This window comes from Pristiophorus japonicus, chromosome 3 (assembly GCF_044704955.1).
Source record: "Pristiophorus japonicus isolate sPriJap1 chromosome 3, sPriJap1.hap1, whole genome shotgun sequence".
In the NCBI taxonomy this organism is placed as follows: Eukaryota; Metazoa; Chordata; class Chondrichthyes; family Pristiophoridae; genus Pristiophorus; species Pristiophorus japonicus.
The window spans coordinates 23,546,284-23,571,429 of record NC_091979.1 but is presented as its reverse complement, the minus strand read 5'-3'; the positions used below and the strand labels follow the sequence as shown (position 1 = coordinate 23,571,429).

At 53.0% G+C, this 25,146-nt stretch overlaps 1 protein-coding gene across 2 annotated transcripts in view; it reads left to right on the top strand.

Annotated features, from left to right (window-relative positions):
- Window positions 1-25,146, top strand: part of sema5ba (sema domain, seven thrombospondin repeats (type 1 and type 1-like), transmembrane domain (TM) and short cytoplasmic domain, (semaphorin) 5Ba) — a 483,409-nt gene that overhangs the window by 305,647 nt on the left and 152,616 nt on the right. Inside the window, exons 10-11 of one of the 2 annotated variants that reach the window (XM_070875253.1) lie at window positions 20,614-20,749; window positions 23,983-24,190. The exons of the other annotated variant lie outside the window; for it this stretch is intronic. Coding sequence (XP_070731354.1) covers window positions 20,614-20,749; window positions 23,983-24,190 — 344 coding nt within the window. The remainder of the gene's footprint in view (window positions 1-20,613; window positions 20,750-23,982; window positions 24,191-25,146) is intronic. 2 annotated transcript variants of the gene reach the window in all.

Sequence of the window (25,146 nt, the reverse complement as noted above, 5' to 3'; positions counted from 1 at the left end):
CATTCTGAGCCTTGGATAGAGAGAGTGAAACTTGTCAAGAACCAGTACCACTTAAGGGGGGGTTGGTGGGGGGAGGGGGGTTGGCGGGGGTGGGGGGATAGACGCAGTGCACGGCGATTGGGAAAATTATGGGGCGCAATTTCCGTCCCTTCATGCCACCCGAGACCTTCCAATAAGGCACCCACTGCGTGCGATATCCCTGCGGGTGGAGCGGGGATTTGGGAAGTTCCATAAATAGAATCAAAGAATTACATAGCACCGCCGTAGGCCATTCGGCCCATCGAGCCAGTGGTGGATCGTTGCAAGTGCGATCCAATTAGTCCCACTTTCCTGCTCTTTCCCACAGACACATGAGAAGCTTCATTCTTCATTCGGATCACATGCTTCTTATGGGTTGAGCAGGAGAACAAATTGGATAAACCTTTGAAGTAGAGGAAGATACAAGACTGTGGGATTAGTTTTGGAATTGATGCAGGGTTCTGTGTAGAGTGTGAGACAGTGGGATTGGTTTGGGATTGATGCAGGGCTATGGATAGAGTGTGGGATTGGTTTGGGATTGATGCAGGACTCTGGATAGAGAGTGGGATAGTGGAATTAGTTTGGGATTGATGCAGAGCTATGGGTAGAGAGTGGGACAGTGGGATTGGTTTGGGATTGATGCAGGGCTATGGATAGAGTGTCGGATAGTGGGATTAGTTTGGGATTGATGCAGAGCTATGGATAGAGTGTGAGACAGTGGGATTAGTTTGGGATTGATGCAGGGCTATGGGGAGACCAGTATGCAATGGGATTAGTTTGGGATTAATACAGGTCTATGAGTAGAGCGCGGGACAGTGGGATTGGTTTGGGATTGAAGCAGGGCTCTGGGGAGTGTGGCAATGGGATTAGTTTGGGATTAATGCAGGTCTATGAGTAGAGCGCGGGACAGTGGGATTGGTTTGGGATTGAAGCAGGGCTCTGGGGAGTGTGGCGATGGGATTAGTTTGGGATTAATGCAGGTCTATGAGTAGAGCGCGGGACAGTGGGATTGGTTTGGGATTGAAGCAGGGCTCTGGGGAGTGTGGCAATGGGATTAGTTTGGGATTAATGCAGGTCTATGAGTACAGCGCGGGATAGTGGGATTGGTTTGGGATTGAGGCAATGCGATGGGGAGACCGAGGGGGCAACGGCATCAGTTTTGAATTACTCTACCATAGAGCCGACGCGGAAATGACGGGCTGAATGTCCTCATTCTGTGCTGTGGATCTCCATGAGCAGGAAGATCCACCTCTCGAGCAGAACCTACCATTCTTCGACATCTCAGCAAAGTTGGGGCGAGGAGCTCTGATTAAGCAAAGATTGTGGAGCAGTGCAGCATTAAATCAGAGAAAACAGAGAGGAAAGCCATAGTGAATTCCAAATTACACTGTGAAAGCACACCTTTGAAGTGTTGAGGTAGAAACTGAAGGGAAATTCAGTGTGTGAGAACACGAGCCGCAAGGATCCATTGATATGCTTCCCCCACTGCCTGACTTCCTCACAGAAAGACCTTGTTTTGGCGTCTCGGTGAATGAAGCTCTTTGACTTCGAAAACCTGCAAAGACCACAAGTGTTTTCTGTTTTATTCAAAACAATCTGATAGATTTCAGCCTGTGACTAATCTGTTGCGAGTGGAGATGGAGGAATTACATGTATTTGTAAGAGAACCAGTAATTACCTTGGCAGTTAGCTTTAATGGTTCTCTCTTACGTCTCCAATGGTTTCCGAGGAAGTGCTGTTGCATCTTTTTTTAATGAGGTAAATAAAAGGTAAGAGCCCACAATCTGTGTGAGGCGAATATTTTAGCAGCCATAAAGGGACCAGCGCGATACGAATTGCCCAGTCTATCTTGCTGCTGAGAGGTATAAGAACCATGGAACAAGAACATAAGAAATAGGAGCAGGAATAGGCCATTTGGTCCCTCGAGCCTGCTCCGCCATTCAATAAGATCATGGTTCACCTGATCTTGGCCACAACTCCACTTCCCTGCCCGCTCCCCATAACCCTTTACTCCCTTATTGTTCAAAAATCTGTCTACCTCTGCCTTAAATATATTCAATGACCCAGCCTCCACAGCTCTCTGGGGCAAAGAATTCAAAGATTCACGGCCCTTTGAGTGAAGATATTCCTCCTCATCTCCGTTTTAAAGGGGCAGCCCCTTATTCTAAAACGATAGCCCTTAGTTCTAGATTATCCCACGAGGGGAACCATCCTCTCTGCATCTACCCTGTCAAGCCCCAGTTTCAATAAGATCACCTCTCATTCTTCTAAACTCCAATGAGTATAGGCCAAACCTGCTCAATCTTTCTTCATAATACAACCCCTTCATCTCAGGAATCAACCCGGTGAACCTTTTCTGAACTGCCTCCAATGCAAGTATATCCCTCCTTAATAAGGAGAGCAAAACTATACGCAGTACTTCAGGTGCGTCCTCAGCAACGCCCTGTACAGTTGGTAGGATCCTTAAAAGAAAAAGTCCTCAAGCTCTGGAGTGGCACTTGAACTCCTGACTGAGAGACGAGACAGAACACATAGCACATTTAACGTAGAATAAACATCCCAAAGCTCTTCGCAGCTGTGCAGTCAAAAGATGGACACCATGCTAAAGAAGAGATCGGAAGAGGTGATCAAAAACTTGGTCAAAGAGGTGATTTTTAAGAAATGTCTTAAAGGAGGAGAGGGAGCTGGAGAGCAGGGAGGGAATTTCGGAACATGTTGGCTGTATTGTATTTGCTTCATGGGTTCTTTGCTTAATAATCACAGCTACACCTTTGCTGCAAAGAACTAGCTGGTTTATTTAGCAAAGGTTTAACAGTCAAACTGAACCTTGCCGGTTTATCCACTAGGCTCACAACTGCACACCTCATCGTGGATGACCTACACTCAATTAACTGGGGTTTTATTGAATCTTGTGAACATCACGTGACTGGCTCAGCCACTCACAGTGCAACAGCTCCACAAACCTGTGAGCATGCTAACGTTTCAAGGAAACCCTCAAAGCCTCCTTGATAAAATGCAACATCCCCACCGACACCTGGTAGTCCCTGGCCAAAGACCGCCCTAAGTGGAGGAAGAGCATCCGGGGAGGGCGCTGAGCACCTCGAGTCTCATCGCCGAGAGCATGCAGAAAACAAGCGCAGGCAGCGGAAGGAGCGTGCGGCAAACCAGACTCCCCACCCACCCTTTCCTTCAACCACTGTCTGTCCCACCTGTGACAGAGACTGTAATTCCCATATTAGACTGTTCAGTCACCTGAGAACTCACTTTCAGAGTGGAAGCAAGTCTTCCTCAATTTTGAAGGACTGCCTATGATGGGATACAGTACGGGGCCTAGACGGCTGAAGGCACGTCCGCCAATGGTGAGGCAAAGGGAGGGATGAGGTACATTCACTGTCAGGGCAACCAGGAATGGGCGATAAGTGTGGGCTTGCCAGCATCCCATGAACAAATTACAAAAATAGTCTGATTGCCTCAACAAGTTTCTGGTTCTGATCAGAACGATTGACGAGAGAAAGAGAAGGAGTATCTAAGCATTGACCTGTTGCTCTTGTACATCCTTCATGCTGCTCCTCTTATTTAAGGCCCCGACTTGCCGCTGATGTTTCCTCGTAGGTCGAGGCCGCGCTGGGTGCCGGGTCGCTATGGCAACTGGATTGAACGTCACCATAATCCAGGTCGCTGGTTGGAGCGTGGGCAAGTACAGCAGGAGCGGCGAGGTCGGGCGCAGGAGCGGCGAGTGATCGTGGAGTGAGATGACCGGGGCCCAGGAGGGGCGTGAGTTCGGGGCCCAGCAGAGGCCAGGGGCCCAGGGGCAGCACGGGCCCAGCCCACACTGTGCGATATGTGTGCGCGCACTCGGTCCGTGCAGCAGAGCTGGTCTCCAGTCGTCTTGGTTAACCCTTGCCACTGGACCAAGACCGAGCTCTGTCAAGCCCGTGTGGTGGCTGGTGTGCAGCGGCCACCACACGTTAAAAAAATCCATGCACAGGCATTTTCCACCCTTCAACATGTAGCTCGGGATCTGCAATATTAGGTCCTTCATTGAAACACCTGTGAACTCATCCCTTTTTAGTGTGGAAGCAAGTCATCCTCGATACGAGAGACGACCTAAGAAGAAGAGAAGACATCTGTCAACTACAGAGTGCCATTGGGAAAAATCTGCAATTTATTTTTGAAAAGGGCCCATTCTAGAAACACGATAAAGTATGTCCCCCATAGCCTTCAGGCTCCATGGCACATTTTAATCTGTTATGTAATGTTTTGCATGATTCAGCAGCCATGGAATCAGGTGCTAGGTTGGTCTGACATTCGAACCCACCAGGCATGTGTGGTGCCCTTTGACCTTTTGGACGAGGGCATGAGGGTTTGCCTCTTCAACGCAGAATCCATCAGTTCAGAGAAGCAAAACTCACACAGTCCATGTCTGCTGAAACACTGAGTGACCTCAACCAGTAGTCCACTTGCCTCCAAGATTTATTGATATGAAAGTTTGAGAGTACTGGTCCATATAATTAGATTTGATTTTAGGCATATGAGTACAAGAAAGAAAGACCGCACCTGGAGTATTGTGTGCTGTTTTGGTCTCCTTACCTAAGAAAGGATATACTTGCCACAGAAGGTTCACCAGACTGATTCCTGGGATGGCAGGACTGTCGTATGAGGAGAGATTGGGTCGACTAGGCCTGTATTCACTAGAGTTTAGAAGAATGAGAGGGGATCTCATTGAAACATATAAAATTCTGACTGGGTTGGACAGTCTGGGTGCAGGGAGCATGTTTCCTCTGGCTGGGAAGTCTAGAACAAGGGGTCACAGTCTCAGGATACAGGGTAGGAAATTTAGGACTGAGATGATGAGAAGCTTTTTCACTCAGAGGGTGGTGAACCTTGGAATTCTCTACCATAGAAGGCTGTGGAGACCAAGTCACTGAATATATTTAAGAGTGAAATAGATAGATTTCTAGAAACAAAAGGCATCAAGAGGTATGCGGAGAAAGTGGAAATATGGTGTTGAGATAGAGGATCAGCCATGATCATATTGAATGGCGGTGCAGGCTCGATGGGCCGAATGATCTCCTGCTGCTCCTATTTTCTATATTTCTATGTTTATATAGCGCCTTTCATGACATCAGGATGGCCCAATGTGCTTTAAAGCCAATGAAGTACTTTTTGGAGTGTAGTCACTGTTGTAATGTTGGAAACAGGGCAGCCAATTTGCGCACGCCAAGCTCCCACACACAGCAATGTGATAATAACCAAGATGTGTTTTAGTGATGTTGGTTGAGGGTTAAATATTGGCTGGGACACCAGGAAGAGCTGCCCTGCTCTTCTTCAAAATAGTGCCATGGGGTCTTTTACGTTCAACTGAGAGAGCAGACGGGGCCTCGGTTTAACGTCTCATCCAAAAAGACGGCACCTCCGACAGTGCAGCACTCCCTCAGCACTGCACGGGGAGTGTCAGTCTAGATTATGGGGTTTAGTCTCTGGAGTGGGTCTTTTTTGATGGACCAATAAAGGAGACGCACTGAGTTGCCCCAAGAATCATCACAACAAGTTGCCCCCTTTAGGGCACCACTAATATAGGAAATAAATATATGGTCCGGTCAAACTGAAAGAAGTATAAATAAACAACAGAGTCCCAACAAGAGCAAAGGGAACCTTCCTAACTAAATCATAATGTTGTTATCAGTGTATATGAGACACTCTATACCCTATGGTGCCCACCATTCGCAGAAGGCATCAAGCGTACCGGTGGACACCACATGCTCACTTGCCCAGCCCGGACCTACAAATTGCTCTTTTAGAGTGTTAGCTATGGCTCAGTGGGTAGCACTCTCGCCTCTGGGTTAGAAGGTTGTTGGTTCAAATCCTGCTCCAGGGGCTTGAGCATAAAACTAATCCTGGCTGACACTCCCAGGGCAGTGTTGAGGGAATGGTGCACTGTCGGAGGTGCTGTCTTTCGGATGGATATAAATGATCCCATGGTGCTATTTCGAAGAAGAGCAGGGGAGTTCTCCTGCATGTTCTGGCCAATATTTATCCCTCAACCAACATAACAAAAAACCAGATTATCTGGTCGTTTTAACACATTGCTGTTTGTGGCAGCTTTGCCGTGTGCAAATTGGCTGTAAAGCGCTTTGAGGCGTCCGGTGGTTGTGAAAGGTGCTATCTGAATGCAAATTTTCTTTTTTTTCTCTTTTTTGTCAGCCAGGCTCAAGAGCAGGTTCACATCTTGACCCTCTGACCCTCTGACCCATCCCACTCCGAGACGAGAGTGCTAACCACTGAGCCACAGCTGACACTGACTTAACCAAATAATGGCCAGGGAGGGAATGGGTGATGAGGAGCGCCTCTCCTGTTTTGAGCAATAATGCCCCCTCGATCAAAGTTGTTTGTGCATAAGGCAGCGGCAAAGCTGTGAACCTATGTTTTATATTTAGAAACATTCTGTGATTACATTCGAAGAGAAATGTCAAAAAATGGCATGAATGTAGTGCACTTAGAGTTGACCTTTGCCCCCGCCATCCGCCCTCAGTTTCTGGCTCTGAGATTGGCAGGAAGTGGGAGGTGGAGGTCAAGTGAAGAGCAAAGGTCAACATGGTAAGTATACAAAAAAACCCTCAAGTTTCCTGTGATTAATCTCTGCTGTTAAAAAGCCAATGGGATATAGCTGTATACATTTTTTTTTTGCACAGACAAGTTAAACAAATCCACCTGGTTTTTCCTTTACATTTTTTTTTCCTTCCCCGTCCTCTCCTGGAGTTGTCGAGTTCCTGGGAGTGATTCTGGGATGGGGGTGGGGGGGGGGGGGAATTGTCCTATGAGGAGAGATTGAGTAGACTAGGCCTATATTCCCGAGAGTTTAGAAGAATGAGAGGTGATCTCATTGAAACGTATAATATTTTTAAGCGGCTTTACAGGATACAACATGCTGGGATGAGCCTGGGGAGTCTGAAACTAGGGGTGGGGTTGGGGGGGGGGGCGCCACAGACAACATAAGGGGGTCGGCCATTTAGGACTGAGATTGGCAGGAAGTGGGAGGTGGAGGTCAAGTGAAGACCAAAGGTCAACATGGGAAGTATACAAAAAAAACCTTCCAAGTTTCCTGCGATGGAGAAATTTCTTCACTCAGAGGTGAATCTTTGGAATTCTGAACCCCAAAAGGCTGTGGAGGCTCTGTCGTTGAGTTTATTCAAGACTGAGATCGCTAGATTTTTGGATACTAAGGTGAACCAAGGGATATGGGGATAGAGCAGCAAGATGGAAAAGAGGTTCTCAAAATGTACTTATTGCGTACCCCCTTTCCAGATCTACCAGCTGCCCGTGTACCCTTACCCAACTAACAGGTTTCATATTTCAACCCCTTCAATGGCCAAACATTGTACAAAGCGTATGGTGACTGGAGGCGAGGTGAGGGCTCTGCATGTCATCATCTCTGTTGTATCAGCGTTCTTGTTGGTACATACTCCTGATCCTATTTCTTCTGCTCTTATAATCTGTAATATCAAGGTGCAATGATGATACCATTGTGAAGCTTCTATTTTCCAATGATTAATTCTGATGGCTTTTCATAGAGACTGCCAAGCAGTACCATGTGATCTCCTGGACTAATTTTGAACGCCTGAGGGGGGGTTGGAGAGGAATTTTCCAAAGTATTTTTCCCTTATTGGCCCTGGGTTTTTTCACTATTTTTTTTGTCTCCCCCAGGAGGTTACAAGTTTGCCGGCGAGGGTGGGGTTGGGGGTGGGGGGAGGAAGGAAGGAAGTGCTTACTTGTGATGCTCCAGCCATCAAATGTGTAGAGCAGGCTTGATGGACTAGTTGGTCTTTTCCTGCCTGTCAATTTTGTATGTTTGTATAAGAACATAAGAAATAGGAGCAGGAGTAGGTCATACAGCCCCTCGAGCCTGCTCCGCCATTCAATAAGATCATGGCTGATCTGATCATGGACTCAGCTCCACTTCCCTGCCCGCTCCCCATAACCCTTCACTCCCTTATCATTCAAAAATCTGTCTATCTCCACCTTAAATACATTCAATGACCCAGCCTCCACAGCTCTCTGGGGCAGAGAATTCCAAAGATTCACGACCCTTTAAAGTAAATTAACTACTTTACATAACAAATTCCCACAGAGTTTCAAAGCTTCGTCTGAACAGCGCAGTATAAAACTGCAATAAATTAATAAATAAAATTTTCAATAAATAAAATGCACCTTTAGACAATTTCTACCATGCCTGGAGTTCTCCCAGGGGTTGGAAACCCAAACCCAAGGTAGAAGATCAGCCGTGATTTTATTGAATGGCGCAACAGGGTCGAGGGGCCGAATGGCCGACTCCTGTTCCTATTTCTTATGTTCTTGATGGTTGTGGTTCCCTGGGCAGCAACAGAATCATAGAATCGTACAACACAGAAGGAGGCGATTCGACCTATCGTATCTACGCCGGCTCTTTGAAAGAGCTGTCCAATTAGTCCCTCTCCACTGCTCTTTCCCCGTGATTTTTCCTCTTCATGTGTATATCCAATTCCATTTTGAAAACGACTATTGGATCTGCTTCCATCACCCTTTCAGGCAGTGCACTCCCGATCATAATAACTGACTGTGGAAAGAAAATTCTCCTCACGCCCCCTCTGTTTTTTTTACCCTCCGAAACCTCGCTCATGCGGCTATCCTTTATATGAGCGCCGTGGATTTTGACCGCGGTCTTTATTGGCACCAGTCCTGATTCCTTCCTCGTCCTATAACCTACGCATTTGTATGCTTTACAGCCGGGAGTCATTGGATATGGGTAAGTTGGAGGGGGAGGGTGCAGGTTTGCTACCCTACCTAGCTCAGGGGCGGTGATGCCAATCGTAGCCGCCTCACCACCGCCCTGACTGAGGCCAGCTAATTTGGCACTGACTCATGCCAGTCCAGCAACGCCTCGATTTGAAGTCACTTTGAAGAGTAGAGCTGATGCTAAACAGCACTAGATAGAAGTGTCCATTCACTCCATCACCCCAGTGCGCGCTGACCTGCATTTGCTCCCGGTCCGGAAACACCTTGACTTTAAAATTCTCATCCTTGTGTTCAACTCCCTCCATGGCTTCGCCCCTTCCCGATCTCTGCAACCTCCTTCAGCCCCACAATCCTCCGAGAGCTCTGCGTTCTTCCAATAACTGACCTCTTGCGCATCTCCCAATTTCCTTTGCCATTGTCGGCCGTGACTTCAGCTGTGTCAGGTCAGCGTCAGCTGTGGCTCAGTGGGTGGCACACTCGCCTCTGAGTCAGAAGGTTGTGGGTTCAAGTCCCACTCCATGGAACTTGAACACATAAAAATCTAGACTGACACTCTCAGTGCAGTGCTGAAGGAATGCTACATTGTTGGAGGTGCCGTCTTTCAGATGAGACGTTAAACTGAGGCCCCGTCTGCTCTCTCAGGTAGACGTAAAAGATCCCATGGCACTATTCCAAAGAAGAGCAGGAGAGTTATCCCCTGTGTATCCCTGAAACCCTGAATGTTTATCTCTCAATCAACATAACAAAAACAGATTATCTGGTCATTATCACATTGCTATTTGTGGGAGTTTGCTGTGCGCAAGTTGGCTGCCGCGTTTCCCACATTACAACAGTGACTACACTCCAAAAATACTTCATTGGCTGTAAAATGCTTTGAGATGTCTGGTGGTTATGAAAGGTGATAAGTACAAGTCTTTCTTTCAGCTGTCTCGACCCCAACCTATGGAATTACCCACTCAAACACCTCTACCTCTTGTCCTTTATGACTCTCTTTGACCAAGCTTTTGGCTCCCTGACCTAATATTTCCTTAGGACCTGTGAAGCATCATGAGACCATTTACAGTAATATTGGAACAGGCGTATGCCATTCAGTCCCTTGAGTCTGTTCCACCGTTGAACAAGATCATGGTTGATCTGTAACCTAACTCTATCCACTCGCCATGACTCCATATCCCTTGATACTCTTTATAATGTATGCACTTGTGAGTATGCTCACAGGTTTGTAGAGCTGTTGCATTGTGAATGGCTTAGCCAGTCATGTGATGTTCACAAGACTCAATAAAACCCCAGACAATTGGGTCGAGGGTCATCCACGATGAGGTATGCAGTTGTGAGCCTAGTGGATGAACTGGTAATGTGTAGTGTGATTATTAAACCTTTGTGAATAACCCAGCTAAACCAGCTCTTGATAACAATGTGTTGCTCTGAACTCTTAAGCAAAGAACCCATGAAGCAAATACATTACATCCTTGGTTCGCAAAAACCCGAGTGATCTCAGGGGGTTAAACAATTGAGCGAGCAGCTACTGCTTTTGTGGAAGAGAGTTCCACACTTCTCCCACGCTTGGCATGAAGAGGTGTTTCAGGATAAGGGGCCGCCCCTTTAAGATGGAGATGAGGAAGAATTTCTTCTCTCAGAGCGTCGTAAATCTTTGGAATTCTCTACCCCAGAGAGCTGTGGAGGCTGGGACGTTGAATATATTTAAGGTGGAGATAGATAGATTTTTGAGCGATAAGGGAGTCAAGGGTTATGGGGAGCCGGCGGGGAAGTGGAGCTGAGGCCAAGATCAGATCAGCCCATTGATCTTATTGAATGGCGGAGCAGGCTCGAGGGGCCAAATGGCCTACTCCTGCTCCTATTTCTTATGTTCTTACGTTAGAATGGCTGGGCTCTGATTTTAAGGAAATTATTTCACTACGTTGAAGGCGCTATATAAATGCACGTTGTCGTTGCTAGTTGCTTCTGGTCCGTGTGGGGCTAAATGTCGCTTTGACCCAATGGGGCAAGGAAGTCCGCCTCTTTACCTGGTAAGTCCAGAGCTTTACGTCTGCCACTTATCGCTCGCTCGTCAACAGGTGTAGCTGTCTGAGCCGAGGTGGGATTCAGTATTTCTTTACTCTCTGTTGCTTGTTCCTTTGTGTCTGGCTCGCGGAGATTTAAGATGTAAGCAAGCCACTGCTGGCAGCAGGCCAGGACGCTGTAATAACACCGCACTTGTCACCAGATAACAAATGAAGCCATCTTTTAAGCAGGGAAGAATTCATTTGGGCATTGTGTGGAAGGGTCTGAATATACAGCTCAACCCCGTGTCAAGGCAGTCGTTTGCAAATGCTGATTACAATTTTTTTTCCTGTGGAATATTTAGCACAGATGGGCGAGCAGTAACTTGAGCCTTGTATTTAATCGGAGCTGTCAGTTCGAATTTGCTCCCAATTTACTGCTGATGTACACCAAGCACCAGTGTTGAGAGCTGTTTGCTGTCATTATCTGGAGTCCATAAACTCCCATTGCTTGACTCCTGGGTTATTATGGGCTGCGCAGCAAACCACCGATTCCAGAATGGTGACAGCGCGTCCCGGGAGTGAGACTGTGTGTAAATGCATTTTTAATCCCCCAGCCTCTCTTTTATGTTGTTTCTGCTTCTTTTCCGCTGCACTGTCGGAGGTGCCGTCTTTCGGGGAATGAGACATTAAACCGAGGTCTCGTCTACCGTGTCGGGTGGAGGTAAAAGATCCCGCGGCCACGGTTTCGAAGAAGAGCAGGGCAGTTCTCTCTCGCTGTCCTGGGCCAATATTTAGCCCCCAACCAACATCACTAAAAACAGATGATCTGGTTATATATCTCATTGCTGCTTGTGGGAGCTTGCTGTGCACACAATTGGCTCCTGCATTTCCCACAGTACAACAGTGACTACACTTCATGAAGTACTTCATTGGCCGTAAAGCACTTTGGGACGTCCTGAGGTCATGAAAGGCGCTATATAAATGAAAAATCTATGCCAGGAGGTTTAACTTCAACTCTAATTATATACATCAGTAATCACAAACTTTCATATCACTAAATCCTGCTCCATGTTTTACTAATAACGCTTCTCATTTCCAACATATTGGGCGGTTGGGTGGCAATAGTCTTTGGGGGCAAAATGAATCCTTTTGAGAGCCCTGTTAGCGCTTCCGGGGGGGGCGCTAATGGGGCACAGGAGCGATAGCGCCTCCAGTTAAATTGCGGCGGAGGGTTGAGGGTGCTGTCCCGTGCCCCGCGATTAGCACCCTGTGCCGGCACACAACCGGCATTGACGTCATGGTCGTCTGTGACGACCCCTCGCTGCCCCGCACTGACCCCGCACCGACCCCTCGCTGCCCCGCGCCGACCCCTCGCTGCCCCGCACTGACCCCTCGCTGCCCCGCACTGACCCCGCACCGTCCCCTCGTTGCCCCGCACTGACCCCGCACCGACCCCTCGCGGCCCCGCACTGACCCCGCACCGTCCCCTCGTAGCCCCGCACTGACCCCGCACTGACCCCGCACCGTCCCCTCGTAGCCCCGCACTGACCCCGCACTGACCCCGCACCGTCCCCTCGCTGCCCCGCACTGACCCCGCACTGACCCCGCACCGTCCCCTCGCTGCCCCGCACTGAACCCCTCACCGTCCCCTCGTAGCCCCGCACTGACCCCGCACCGTCCCCTCGCAGCCCCGCACTGACCCCGCACTGACCCCGCACTGACCCCGCACCGTCCCCTCGCAGCCCCGCACTGACCCCGCACCGTCCCCTCGCGGCCCCGCACTGACCCCGCACCGTCCCCTCGTAGCCCCGCACTGACCCCGCACTGACCCCGCACTGACCCCGCACCGTCCCCTCGTAGCCCCGCACTGACCCCGCACTGACCCCGCACCGTCCCCTCGCGGCCCCGCACTGACCCCGCACTGACCCCGCACTGACCCCGCACCGTCCCCTCGCAGCCCCGCACTGACCCCGCACTGACCCCGCACTGACCCCGCACCGTCCCCTCGTAGCCCCGCACTGACCCCGCACTGACCCCGCACCGTCCCCTCGCGGCCCCGCACTGACCCCGCACTGACCCCGCACTGACCCCGCACCGTCCCCTCGCAGCCCCGCACTGACCCCGCACTGACCCCGCACCGTCCCCTCGTAGCCCCGCACTGACCCCGCACCGTCCCCTCGTAGCCCCGCACTGACCCCGCACCGTCCCCTCGCTGCCCCGCACTGACCCCGCACTGACCCCTCGTAGCCCCGCACTGACCCCGCACTGACCCCTCGTAGCCCCGCACTGACCCCGCACCGTCCCCTCGCTGCCCCGCACTGACCCCGCACTGACCCCTCGTAGCCCCGCACTGACCCCGCACTGACCCCGCACCGTCCCCTCGCAGCCCCGCACTGACCCCGCACTGACCCCGCACTGACCCCGCACCGTCCCCTCGCGGCCCCGCACTGACCCCGCACCGTCCCCTCGTAGCCCCGCACTGACCCCGCACTGACCCCGCACCGTCCCCTCGCAGCCCCGCACTGACCCCGCACTGACCCCGCACCGTCCCCTCGCGGCCCCGCACTGACCCCGCACCGTCCCCTCGCAGCCCCGCACTGACCCCGCACTGACCCCGCATTGACCCCGCACCGTCCCCTCGCGACCCCGCACTAACCCCTCACCGTCCCCTCGCTGCCCCGCACTGACCCCGCACCGTCCCCTCGCAGCCCCGCACTGACCCCGCACTGACCCCGCACTGACCCCGCGCCGACCCCTCGCTGCCCCGCACTGACCCCGCACCGACCCCTCGCTGCCCCGCACTGACCCCTCGCTGCCCCGCACTGACCCCTCACCGCTCCACACCAACCCCTCCCCGTCCCCGTCCTGCGGGCCGCAAGGCTGGCGCGGGCGAAGGGGAATTTCGCCCCCTTTCTTTCTTGTCCATTTTCTCAAGACTCTTGTCGGCCTTTAGTGTCACGGACACAGGCGGTCCTCCAATGCCACAACCAAAACCTGGCTAGCTCACCAATAATGTCCCTTTAAATTAACCCTTTCGATGCCGCCTGCTTGCATTCAGGAATGAATAAGCCTTTTTCGTCCGCCAAGGCCCATATCGAATCCACCATATTGGGGATTCTGCCCCACCCATTTCACATCCCGAGGGGAGGTTCTGTTCAAAGCTTACTACGAAAATAATAAAGACATGGGGGCGGGGCTAAATCGCCCCGTTGAGGAGGGAGGGGGGGGGTGAGGGGAGGGGGCGCACAATCTGAATGAAGTGCAGATTAACGCTCGGCGAGATGGGCTGCTAAATCTTGCTGAATTAGGTACTTAGAAAGAGAAACAGTTGCGGGCCGGTATCGGAGGCGGGAGTGGCCTCCGCGGGGCGCGGCCGGGGCAGAAGCGGGGCGCGACATTCAGCGGGCGCGTGTGCATCACAACGCCCCTCCCCTTTTACAGGGGAGGGCCGCTGTGAACTCTGGGCCACCAGGGAGGGTTTTCAGCCGGGCCAGTGGCCTGGACACCCAAGAGGGGATGCTGGGCCCTGGGCTGCATGCTAGCGGCCTGGCCGAAGCCACGGCCGCCACAGTCGGGCCGACAAAAAAAGATGGCAGCCGCGGCGCAAGGCTCTCCCCTTTAAGGGAGGCTGGGGCGCCCCAGCAACGACAGCTTCATGCCCCGCAGGGCGCCAAGCGGTTGGCGAGTGGCGATAAAAGGGTCGGCACGCGCGGCAATGATGTCATCGCCGTGTGCGCCTCCCCAGCCTGGAGCGAACAGTACGGGGTACGGCGCAAACCCGATTTCGCCCGTAGAATCTCGGGGGCAATTCCGGGGGGGGGGCGCTCTGGCCGCCGCGCCTGGACGATAAAAAATGAGTGCCCCATTAGTGCCTCACAGGCCTTTTCCCAAAGAGGCAATTTCGCCCCTATGATATTCAGGTGAATTGAACTCCATGGAAATCAAAATCGGGAGAGATTCGCTCTCGGGGGTTTTACACTGTCGCAGTAAAAATGGGGTCAATATGACCCCGGTTTTATTTTGCATTTATGCAAAGGGTTGAATACCTGGCCAGCAGTGGGAGCAGTATAATAATGTTCGAGAGGGAAGTGGGTAAATATATGAGCAATGGTGAAAGAGATGAAGAAAAGGGCAAGAGGTTGGGACTAAAGCAGGTGCCTTGGCAACAATGATCTCCGCCCGCGCTGTAAAACTCTGTGAACGGAGGAGTTAAATCTGCTAATCTAGTGCCAAGAGGAGCAAAGGGAGCTTGTGGTGGGGTTGGGGGTAGGGGTGGTGTACTGTCACTGACATAGAATGGGTGGGCGGGTGCCGCGAGAGGGGATTTAAGGGAGAGGATCTGTCATGGAAAAATAGAAATTCACAGCGCAGAAGGAGGCCATCTCAGCCCATCGTGTCCGCGCCGGCCGACAAAGAGCCGCACGGCCCTTGGTCATCAGCCCTAAAGGTTACATATAAACCTATGAACAATGACGGAAAGGCAAAGAGCACCCAGCCCAACCAGTCCGCCCCACACAACTGCGACATGCCTTTATACTCGAGAGGAAGCGGCTTGCGGTGGCCCGGCCCGGATCTCGGCGTGGTCCCGGCCTGCAAGACCATCAGTAGGCCGGGGCCATTGGAGGGTGCAGCGTACAGCGGCATACCACTGCAGGGAGCAGCGCGTGTACAGCAGGAGGGGGGCGAAGGAGCAGCAAGAGTCCTTAGAGGGAAGTGACCGGGGCCCAGGAGAGGCGTGAGTCTGGGGCCCAGAAGAGGCGAGGGCCCAGGGGCAGCACGGGCCAGCCCACATTGTGCGCGCTCGGTCTGTACAGCAGAGCTGGTCTCCAGTTAGTCTTGGGTAATCCTTGCCACTGGACCAAGACCTAGCTTGGTCAAGCCCGTGTGGTGGCTGGTGTGCAACGGCCACCCCACGTTAAAGAAAATCCACACACAGGCATCTTCCACCCTTCAACATATAGTTCAGGATCTGGAATATTAGGTCCTCCATTGAAACACCTGTGAACTCATTCCTTTTTGGCATGGAAGCAAGTCATCCTTGCTTCGAGGGACTGCCAATGATGATGATGATGACTGAAACATTCTACTCTCCACCACAACCGGAGTCATGTGATTTCCTGGGAGAGGCAAAAACCAGATAAAAGCCCAGGCCAATTTAGGGAGAAAAAATCTGGGAAAATTCCTCTCCGACCCGATTGAAACTAGTCCAGGAGATCACCCTGGCCGTATTCTATTCCCTGCAGTACTTACCACTCTATCTGTGCCATCCAACAAAAGGTCATCCAGTCTAATCCCAATTACCAACTCTAGGTCCGTAACCCTTCAGGTTGCTGCACTTTATCTCTTAACCATCTCTTAAAAGTGGTGAGAGTTTCTGCATCCACCACTCTTCCAGGCAGTGAGTTCCAGATCCCCACAACCCTCTGCGTAAAGAAGCCCTCCCCTCAAATCCCCTCTTAAACCTTCCACCAACCACCTTAAAACTATGTCCCCTTGTAACAGACCCCTCCACCAATGGAAATGGACCCTTGCTATCCACTATGTCCAGGCCCCTCAATATTTTGTACACCTCAATGAGGTCTCCTCTCAACCGCCTCTGTTTCAATGAGAACAAACCCAGCCTATCTAATCTGTCCTCATAACTAAGATTCTCCATTCCAGGCAGCATCCTCGTAAATCTCCTCTCCACCCTCTCTAGTGCGCTCACGCCCTTCCTATAGTACGGCGACCAGAACTGCATGTGTTGCCAGTGAGTTAATGGAGATGACCGATACAGATTGACGTGCGGTAGCTTTATTTGTCTGGGAATGCAACCCGAGTGGCTTCCCTTGCAAAGATAAGACTTTAATAGTATGTATTGCATTACCCCTTGTAAGTGAGCCTCATCACTTTTGTTCAGCCCCTGAAGCGCTGGATTATGGAATTATTCCGCATCACCTGTCTTGCACACTGGCATTTGCTGGTATTTTTCAAAACGATTTCCACTTAGATTGTTATTTTCTTCCCCCACCCGGGGGGGGGAGGGGAGGTGGGGTGGGGTGGGGTGTGGGGAACGCGCGAGCGGGGGGGTGGGGGGAAAAGGGCAAACGGGGAGGGGCAAGGGGGAAGAGGATGAGCAGGGTGGGGAGGGGTAAGGGGGGAGCAGGGGAGTGGGTAGAACCCATGACGGCTGAACCCAAGGCATGTGAATGTGCCCGGAATCGTGAGTGGCGGCAGGTTGTTTGACTGCAGGTGCGGAATCACCTCAAGCCTTGCCCGGTCCTTAATGGACGTTCGTCCGTGTCCGGGCTCACTGCATTCTGCATCAGGAGTCGAAACATTAGGCCAGAACAACTACAACAACTTGTATTTATATAGCGCCTTTAATATAGTGAAATGCCCCAAGGCGCTTCACAGGAGTATTATGCGATTAAAAATTTGTCACCGAGCCGCATAAGCAGAAATTAGCGCAGGTGACCACAGGCTTGGTCAATGAGGTATGTTTAAGAACATAAGAACGTAAAAAATGGGAGCAGAAGTAGGCCATTTAGCCCCTCGATTCTGTTCCGCCATTTAATAAGATTATGGCTGATCTGATCTTGGGTTCAGTTCCACTTCCTTGCCCGCTCCCCATAGCCCTTCACCCTCTTAAGGAGTGTCTTGAAGAAGAAAAGAGAGCTAGAGAGGCGGGGAGGTTTAGGCAAAGAGTTCCAGAGCTTGGGGCGCAGGCAACAGAAGGCACGGCCACCAATGGCTGAGCGATTATAATCGGGGATGTTCAAGAGGGCAGAATTAGAGGACGCACCTCGCAGAGTTGTGGGGTTGGAGGAGATTACAGAGATAGGAGGGGCGAGGCCTTGGAGGGATTTGAAAACAAGGATGAGATTTTTGAAATAGAGGCGTTGCTCAACCAAAGGCCAGTATTATTCTTCACCAACCCGCCCCCTGCACTTTAGTCCTCAGTTGCTGGCGCAACCCTTAGAAAGGAAAGAATAATTTAACGCCTTGCACAACCTCCGGATGCCCCAAAGCACTTTGCAGCCAATTAGCGCACAGCAAGCTCCCACAAATAGCAGCGTGAGAATGACCAGATCATCTGGGTTTTTTTTGTTGGTTGAGGCATAAATATTGGCCAGGACTCCCTGGCTCATCTTCGAAAGAGTGCCGTGGGATCTTTTACCTCCACCTGAGAGGGCAGAGCTTCGGTTTAACTTAATCCTCGGAAAATAAGAGACTAAATGGGGTAGAGGTGGAAGGGGATCTCGGGGTATAGAGTCACAAATCATTTAAAGTAGCAACGCAGGATAAAAATGCCATAAAAGTGCAAATAACGCACTGAAGATTTATTTCTGTGGGAATAGATTTCAAAAACAGAGAAGTTATATTAAACTTGTATAGAACCTTATCTGATTGTCTCTTGATTTCAGACAGTGGGTGGCAATATGGCAGAACTGTATATGCTTTTAAGTGGTGGCTTTTGCTGCAGTTGTTGTTGTAAAAGTATTTTTTTGTAGACGTGATCTTCACTGCGTGACAGATACAAGAGAAATGCAGGGAACAGCACCAACCCTTGTACATGGCCTTCTTTGACCTCACAAAAGCTTTCGACACTGTCAACGGTGAGGGATTATGGAGCATCCTCCTCAAATTCGGCTGCCCTCAAAAGTTTGTCACCATCCTCCGCCTGCTCCACGACAACATGCAGGCCGTGATCCTGACCAACGGATCCCCCACAGACCCATTCCACGTTCGGACCGGGGTTAAGCAGGGCTGTGTCATCGCACCAACGCTCTTCTCGATCTTCCTTGCTGCAATGCTCCATCTCACCCTCAGCAAGCTCCCCGCTGGAGTGGGGCTAATCTACAGAGCAAACGGGAAACTGTTCAACCTCCGCCGTCTCCAGTCCAGATCCAAGGTCGTCCCATCCTCCGTCATCGAACTACAGTACGCAGACAATGCTTGCGTCTGCGCACACTCGGAGACCGAACTCCAAGGCATCGTCAACACCTTCACCGAGGCGTACAAGAGCGTGGGCCTTACACTAAACATCCGTGAGACAAAGGTCCTCTACTAACCTGTCCCCGCCACACAGCACAGCCCCCCGGTTATCAAAATCCATGACGAGGCCTTGGACAACGACCATTTTCGATACCTCAGGAGCCTACTGTCAACAAGCGCAGACATCAACGACGAGGTCCAACACTGCCTCCAGTGCGCCAGCGCAGCCTTCGGTCTCTTGAGGAAGAGTGTTTGAAGACCAGGACCTCAAACCCGGCACCAAGCTCATGGGCTACAGAGCAGTGGTGATACCCGCCCTCCTATATGGCTCAGAGACATGGACTATGTACAGCAGGCACCTCAAAGCGCTGGAGAAGTACCACCAACGATGCCTCGCAAGATCCTGCAAATCCATTGACAGGATAGGCACACCAACATCAGTGTTCTCGCTCAGGCCAACATCCCCAGCCTCGAAGCACTGACCATGCTTGATCAGCTCCGCTGGACTGGCCACATCGTCCGCATGCCTTACCTGAGACTCCCAAAACAAGCGCTCTACTCGGAGCTACGACACGGTAAGCGAGCCCCAGGTGGGCAGAGGAAATGCTTCAAGGACACCCTCAAAGCCTCCTTGAAAAAAATGTAACATCCCCACCGACACCTGGGAATCCCTGGCCAAAGACCGCCCAAAGTTGAGGAAGAGCATCCAGGAAGGCGCTGAGCACCTCAAGTCTTGTTGCTGAGAGCATGCAGAAACCAAGCGCAGGCAGCGGAAGGAGCGTGCGGCAAACCAGACTCCCCACCCACCCTTTCCTTCAACCACTGTCTGTCCCACCTGTGACAGAGACTGTAATTCCCGTATTGGACTGTTCAGTCACCTGAGGTCATGTGATGAATCCTCCAGAAATACGCCCAAGCAGAGTTGGCAACTGTATTCAAAATGGATTTATACTTGAAGGGCAAAAGTTTGCAGGCTCTGGGGAAAGAGCAGGAGAGTGAGATTAATTGGATTGCTCTTTCCAAGAGCTGGCACAGGCCCGATGGGCCGAATGGCCTTCCATGCTGCATTGTTGTAGGATTCTATCTGCGGTGTTTTTTTAAAAATTCGTTCACAGGATGTGGGCGTCGCTGGCCAGGCCGGCATTTATTGCCCTTCCCTAATTGCCCTCGAGAAGGTGGTGGTGAGCCGCCTTCTTGAACCGCTGCAGTCCGTGTGGTGAAGGTACTCCCACAGTGCTGTTAGGGAGGTTGCTCCAGGATTTTGACCCGGCGACGATGAAGGAACGGCCGATATATTTCCAAGTCGGGATGGTGTGTGACTTGGAGGGGAACGTGGAGGTGGTGGTGTTCCCATGCGCCTGCTGCCCTGGTCCTTCTTGGTGCTATAGCTCGCGGGTTTGGGAGGTGCTGCCGAAGAAGCCTTGGCGAGTTGCTGCAGTGCATCTTGTAGATGGTGCACACTGCAGCCACGGTGCGCCGGTGGTGGAGGGAGTGAATGTTGAATGTGGTGGATGGGCTGCCAATCAAGCGGGGCTGCTTTGTCCTGGATGGTGTCGAGCCTCTTGAGTGTTGTTGGAGCTGCACTCATCCAGGCGACCCAGCCTTGTACAACGCACCACTTCAAGGCTGGCAAAGGTGGACCTGGCAGTAGCCTGGGAGTGAATGAAATGGCCGACTCCTCAAATGAGGAGGTATGGTGGGGGGGGAGGGGGGGGGGGGCGGTGGTGAGTAGACCACGTGAGGGAAAGGGAAAGGGAGATAAAAGTGGAACAAACATTCAGTTGGTGTAGGCGCTGTGTTGACGCACACACTCGATATTCACCCGCTCTGTCCTTTGCAACAGGAATAGCATCGCGGCCTCCGCTGTCTGTGCCTACAATCTCAGCGCCATCACTCAGACCTTCAACGGACCCTTCCGCTACCAGGAGAACCCACGCTCGGCATGGCTGCCTGCCACAAACCCCATCCCCAACTTTCAGGTACGTGGATAAAGGAGCTCAGCGCTACCCCCGGTGACCCGCCTCTCCCGGCATAAGGTCATACAGCACCTGGAATGGCCCCAGGTGCTTTTATGACTCCTGGGAGTTTATTCGAAATATGATCTGCGTTAAATTAATTGCAATGTGTGTCTGCTGGGCCAACGTTCGCTACCACAAGTGGTCGAGGTAAATAGCACAGATGCCTTTAAGGGGAAGCTGGATAAATATTAGGTAGAATATGCGGCACAGAAACAGGCCATTCAGCCCAACTCGTCTGTGCTGGTGTTTATAGTCCTCCCATCGTATCGGCCTCATCTCACCCTTTCAGCATACTGCCTTTTCCCTCATGTACTTGTCTAATGAATAGAATGATATGTTGATGGGGTCAATGAAGAGGGGTGAGAGGGGGCTCGTGTGGAGCATAAACGCCGGCACAGACCAGTTGGGCCAAATGGCCTGTTTTGTGCTGTACATTCCTTGCAATATTCTTCGTTAACCTTATCTGTGCCATTTAATATTTTATACGGCTTGGTCCCCTCAATTGCTTTCTTTCCAGATTGTGCCTTGTGTATCACAATATACACTCCCCACCCCACCCGAAACCATGTGATCTCCTGGGAGGGGCCAAAACATGGGATTTAAAAAAACAGGCCAATTTGAGGGGGAGCGTGGAAAGGAGAAAAATGTCTGGTAATATTCCTCACCCACCCGCCTGCTCCCCCCCACCCCATCCCTGCTACCCCCTACACCATCCCTGCTTCCCTCTACCCCACCCCCGTCCCCCCTCACCGCCCTGCTACCCACCACCCCACCCCCCACCCCATCCTCGCTCCCACCCCACCCCATCCCCACTATCCCCCCACACCAACCTCGCTCCCCCCCACCCCATCCCCGTTCCCCCCCACCCCATCCCCACTACCCCCACCCCATCCCCGCTCCCCCCCACCCCATCCCCACTACCCCCACCCCATCCCCGCTCCCCCCACCCCATCCCCGCTCCCCCCATCCCATCCCCACTACCCCCCCACCCCCCCACCCCATCCCCGCTCCCCCCCACTCCATCCCCACCACCCCTCATCCCATCCTTGCGCCCCCCTACACCAACCTCGCTCCCCCCACCCCATCCCCGCTCCCCCCCACTCCATCCCCACCACCCCTCATCCCATCCCTGCGCCCCCCTACACCAACCTCGCTCCCCCCACCCCATCCCCGTTCCCCCCCACCCCATCCCCACTACCCCCACCCCATCCCCGCTCCCCCCCACCCCATCCCCACTACCCCCACCCCATCCCCGCTCCCCCCACCCCATCCCCGCTCCCCCCATCCCATCCCCACTACCCCCCCACCCCCCCACCCCATCCCCGCTCCCCCCCACTCCATCCCCACCACCCCTCATCCCATCCCTGCGCCCCCCTACACCAACCTCGCTCCCCCCACCCCATCCCCGCTCCCCCCACCCCATCCCCGCTTCCCCCACCCCATCCCCGCTTCCCCCACCCCATCCCCGCTCCCCCCATCCCATCCCCACTACCCCCCCACCCCACCCCCGCTCCCCCCACTCCATCCCCACCACCCCTTATCCCATCCCTACGCCCCCCTACACCAACCTCGCTCCCCCCACCCCATCCCCGCTCCCCCCCACTCCATCCCCACCACCCCCCACCCCATCCCCGCTCCCCCCCACCCTATCCCCACTACCCCCCACCCCATCCCTGCTCCCCCCCGACAACATCCCTGCTCCCCCACCCCGTCCCCACTCCCCCCCCACCCTATCCCCACTACCCCCCACCCCATCCCTGCTCCCCCCCGACAACATTCCTGCTCCCCCACCCTATCCCCACTACACCCCATCCCATTCCTGCTCCCCCCCTACAACATCCCCGCTTCCCCCCCACCCCATCACCGCTGTCCCCTACCCCACCCCTGCCCCCCCCGCTACCCACCACCCCACCCCATCCCCGCTCCCGCCCCACCTCCGCTCCCCCTCTACCCATCCCAGCTCCCCCCTACCCCACTCCCGCCCCCCCTACATCACGCCCGCCCCCCCCCCACTCACCCCACTCCTCCCTACCCCACCTCTGCTCCCCCGACCCCGTCCCTGCTCCCTCCGACCCCATCCCCGCCCCCGCTCCCCCCCACCCTGCTCCCTCCCGCTCCCCCCTCACCCCCCCCGCTCCCACCCCAGCCCCACTCCCCCCCGACCCCACCCCCGCTCCCTCCTACCCCATCCCCGCCCCTGCTCCCCCCTATCCGACTCCATCCCCCGCTCCCCCCACACCCCAGTTCCGGTCCCCCCCACCCCACCTCCACTCCCTCCCACCTCCCCACCCCACCCCCGCTCCCCCCCCCCCACCCCAGCTCCACTCCTTCCCGCCCCCACCACCGCCCTGATTCCCACTCGGGGTTTAAAATCTTGCTGAGGAATCTATATTTGCTACAGCTCACTATCCTTTGAAGGCCAACCAGAGACTTTGGAAGCGGTTTGTCTCAAGTGATTCCAGAGACAGGAGAGGAACCTGTGCTGATCAAATCACAGAATAGTACAGCGCAGAAGGCGGAGGATATTCGGCTTGTCGATTCTACACCGGCTCTTTTGCAGAGCAATCCAATTAGTCCCACTCTTTCCCCATGATCCCTGCCCTTTTTTTTCTCCTTCCAAGTTTTTAACACAGGAGATTTGAGGGCCGAGACTGAAAAGTTGGCCGACTGAAAAAAGGTGACGGCCACCGCGCTACCACCTCCCCTTTAAGAGCGTTTGGGCGCCTCAGCCACCACGAGCAACTGTTGGTGACACCGCGCCCCCCCCCCATGTCGACCCAGCATCCCGCGGGGCAATTTCCTCCGAAGGGCGCAAAGGGTTCGGTGAGGGGGGCGATAAGGGGTCGGCTATGGTGACTTCATCGGCGTACGTATGTCAATCACGGGACGCGGCGCAAACCAAATTTCACCGGCGGAGTCCCTGGGGCGATCCCGGAGAGGGGGGCGGGGGGGGGGGGGGCTGGGGAACGCTCTAGCCGTCGCCCTCGGGCGAAGACCCATTAGTGCGTCCCGGAGGCGCTAACGGGCCTTTTTGTGAGAGGGGCGATTTTCGGCCCCACGACATTTTGAGCGATACGGGCCATCGCTTTTGGGCTGTGTTTGGGTAATGAAGTCGCGGGGGGGTAACGACAGTGGTATCTCCCTGGGGCTGGAGCGATCCTTTTAACGCAGCCTTGTGTTTACCCACGCTGCAGTGCGGCTTGCTGGGAGACCACGGGCCCAACGAGAACCTGACGGAACGCAGCCTCCAGGACGCTCAGCGCTTCTTGCTCATGAACGATGTGGTGCAGCCGGTGTCTGTCGACCCCCTGGTGACCCACGACAACATGCGCTTCTCCAAGCTGGTGGTGGACATCGTACAAGGCAGAGACACGCTCTACCACGTGATGTACATCGGCACCGGTAAGTCACCACGGCAAGATATGCTCATTTCCATTGGGGGGGGGTGAAAATTAGGTCGGAGGCTTCTTAGGGCGCTAATGGCGGTGGGGCGATAAATTTTGCGCCGGAAAATGGCTTGCGACGGCAGCCCAAAAATCTGGTTGCTGCGCCCTGAGAGAAAGAAAGAAAGGCTTGCATTTATATCGTAACTTTCACGGCCACCGGACATCTCAAAGCACTTTACAGCCAATGAAGTACTTTTGGAGCGTGGTAATGTTGAAAATGCGGCAGCCAACTTGTGCACAGCAAGCTCCTACAAGCAGCAATGTGATAATGACCAGATAATCGGTATTTTTTTTGTTATGTAAATTGAGGGATAAATATTGGCCAGGACATTGGGGATAACTCCCCTGCTCTTTGTGGGATCTTTTACGTCCAACTGACAGAGCAGACGGGGCCTCGGTTTAACGTCTCATCCGAAAGACGGCACCTCTGATAGTGCTGCGCTCCCTCAGCACTGCACTGGAGCATCAGCTTAGACTTATGTACTCAAGTCCCTGGAGTGTGACTTGAACCCACAACCTTCTGACTCAGAGGCGAGAGAGTGCAGCCCACTGAGCCACTGCTGACATTCTTAATTAGGACTAAGAAGAGGAGAAACTTCTTCACTCAAAGTATTATGTCTGTAATGTACTTATGAATGACTCCACGAGGCAATGTGTTGTACTCAAACTGTAGTGACCTTGGTCCTTTATTCGTAACTCCAGAATGAGGCACAATCATGGTGGGCAGCCTTTTATACTGGGCCCTGCCACCAATTGCACCCTCTAGTGGTGCCAGCATGTTTATACAGAGTATAAATCTTATTGATCGTACATCAGGTAAATAAGTCTCCATCTTATGCAATCACACAGTGACTACACAGAGAATACATCCATAGTCTGCATATACAACACAAAGGGTTGTAAATCTTTGAA